The following is a 2,171-nucleotide window of genomic DNA, read 5'->3' on the forward strand; positions in this document are numbered from 1 at the left end:
GCACCCAGCGAAGAGGGCTTTGTAGCAGGATTTGGCAGAGTACACGCCATTCGAGGTCCAGCGTCAGGTGATGGTGTCTGGGCCGTCGGTGAGGGCGAACTGACCGAGCCTAATCCAGAGGTGGATGTATTGCACAAGAGCCTCTGGCCCAAGCGGGCTCAGGATATCATGGATCCAAGCGCAGGAGTCAAGGGCCGCAGCCAAATGGTTAAAGCGGATCAATTGTGTTGATGATTTGGGGGACAAAACTTGTTAAAATTTTGAATAGGAAAAGAATTCTCTTGCTTATGTCATATTTTTGTGCTATTGTTGCATGTTGTGTGTGTGTGAGAGAGAGAGAGAGAGAGAGAGAGATAGAGAGAGAGAGAGAGAGAGAGGGAGAGAGAGGTGCACAAAGGTAATAGATCTTTCCCCTTATTCACATATTTGGGTATATATATAAGCAACTTCCATTGTGGCAATTAACAAGAATCCATGGATCTAATATACTACTACCATATGTACTACTCCATTTGCACATCATATCCAGATTGAAGTGCTCCTTCCATGAGATGTTTGTGCTCGCCGCATCTTACCATATATACAACTCATTTGCACATCACGTCGAGATTTAAGTGCTCCTTCCATGAGACGTTTGTGCTGACGGTTTCAAGAGTCACTGCCACTGCTCGAGTCCACTGAGGACGGCGAGTCTGGAGAAGCATGATAGTGCACTTCAGCGTGTTGCTGCGACTGGTTGCTCAAGCTTTGAGCATGGTATGGCGGGGCTCGGCGAGACCGGTGCAAGGAATGCTTCTTCCTGTGGCTCATGTTGACGATCGCCACTACGATGTCCATGATAGTGGGGAGGAGACTTGACGAAATAGTGATAAGTCCAGACACCTGCAGATGGCAGGATGACAATTGGAAATTATGCTTGGCAATCTTCTGTTGAAGTGAAAAAGCATCAGGAAGAAATACAAGGAATGAATTCTAACTGGCATAATGAGAAAAGATGAGAAATGCCTAGTAGAAGCAACTTCCAATGTGGCAATTAAAAGGAATCCATGGATCAAATATCTGTGGAAAGTGATGTGTAGATACTTACAGCGCCGTGACGGAAATAAGCCCAAATGTCGTATTGCAACCATACAGCATAGGATAGAACAAAAGCGAGAAAGAGCCCCAGAATATATACAGGGTTCCTGCTCATGAACAAAAGAACAGCCCTGGTTATTCAGCCCACCAACATGAGAAAATGGCCCTGTTACAACCCTGACACTGAAATCTCAGAATATCATGTTAATTAGAAACAACGTGAATTAAATGTTAAAAAGAGAATTCAGATATTCCACCATATAAAGAATTACTTCAGTGAGATGATTACCTAAGAAGAAACATAAATTCGTTGAATCCAAGTATTGCAAGAACAAGAATGGTCCATGCAGGTGGTAACGAATTATTACTACGTCTGTGTGCTTCCTGGAGAAAGGGTTGGATAGGAAGAATTCGATCAGCACACCACATACAGCACATATACTTAGGTACATATACCATAAACATAATTCCACATATAAGGTGAAAAAGAAACAATGAGGATGGGACTGCCGAGATTAGTACCCAGAGGTTCCGACACGGATTATTGGAACATGGGCCCACATGCACCCTTTGAACAGTAAAAATGGTAAATCTGATTTATTTATTTTGGTAACAACATAGCCGGTCCCAAGCCCGGGTAAAGGAGGAGGGTTGTGATAGGCTTGGCGAGCCAACGTAAAAACTCAGCCACTCTTATGGAGATGAAACCCAAAAGATTTTCGTTGGGGCGTAACCCTCTCAGCGACGCGCCACATCGGAACCCGGGTGTGGTGGAAAATGGGCAAGGGCCGGGCCGTCACCCCCCAGGTGGCGCGCCGTATCTTGATCCGGATACGGTGGCAAGTGAGCGAGGATCGGGTCGTCGCATCCTTAGTGGCGCGCTACATCGGCGCCCGGATGTAGTGGAAAATGAGCAAGGGTCTTCGCATTTGACTCGACGAGTGCGAAGGGTAAGGAAGCTAGCCGAGCCTAGGAGGATTCGCTTAGGTAGCTGGAACGTAGGGTCTCTGACAGGGAAGCTTCGGGAGCTAGTTGATGCAGCGGTGAGGAGAGGTGTTGATATCCTTTGCGTCCAAGAAACCAAATGGAGAGGA

At 46.3% G+C, this 2,171-nt stretch overlaps 1 protein-coding gene across 2 annotated transcripts in view; it reads right to left on the reverse strand.

The window, feature by feature from the left end:
- Nucleotides 1-388: 388 nt before the first annotated feature.
- The window catches only part of LOC119324802 (protein ROOT HAIR DEFECTIVE 3 homolog 2-like), a 12,974-nt gene continuing 11,191 nt past the window's right edge, over nucleotides 389-2,171 (reverse strand). Inside the window, exons 20-22 of one of the 2 annotated variants that reach the window (XM_037598570.1) lie at nucleotides 1,367-1,461; nucleotides 1,088-1,260; nucleotides 389-882 (exon numbers count right to left, since the gene is read on the reverse strand). In XM_037598570.1, coding sequence (XP_037454467.1) covers nucleotides 716-882; nucleotides 1,088-1,260; nucleotides 1,367-1,461 — 435 coding nt within the window. In that variant the 3' untranslated portion in view covers nucleotides 389-715. The remainder of the gene's footprint in view (nucleotides 883-1,087; nucleotides 1,261-1,366; nucleotides 1,462-2,171) is intronic. The other variant, XM_037598571.1, reaches the window with a different exon arrangement.

The sequence above is a fragment of the Triticum dicoccoides genome, chromosome 6B, assembly GCF_002162155.2.
Source record: "Triticum dicoccoides isolate Atlit2015 ecotype Zavitan chromosome 6B, WEW_v2.0, whole genome shotgun sequence".
Classification (NCBI taxonomy): Eukaryota; Viridiplantae; Streptophyta; class Magnoliopsida; order Poales; family Poaceae; genus Triticum; species Triticum dicoccoides.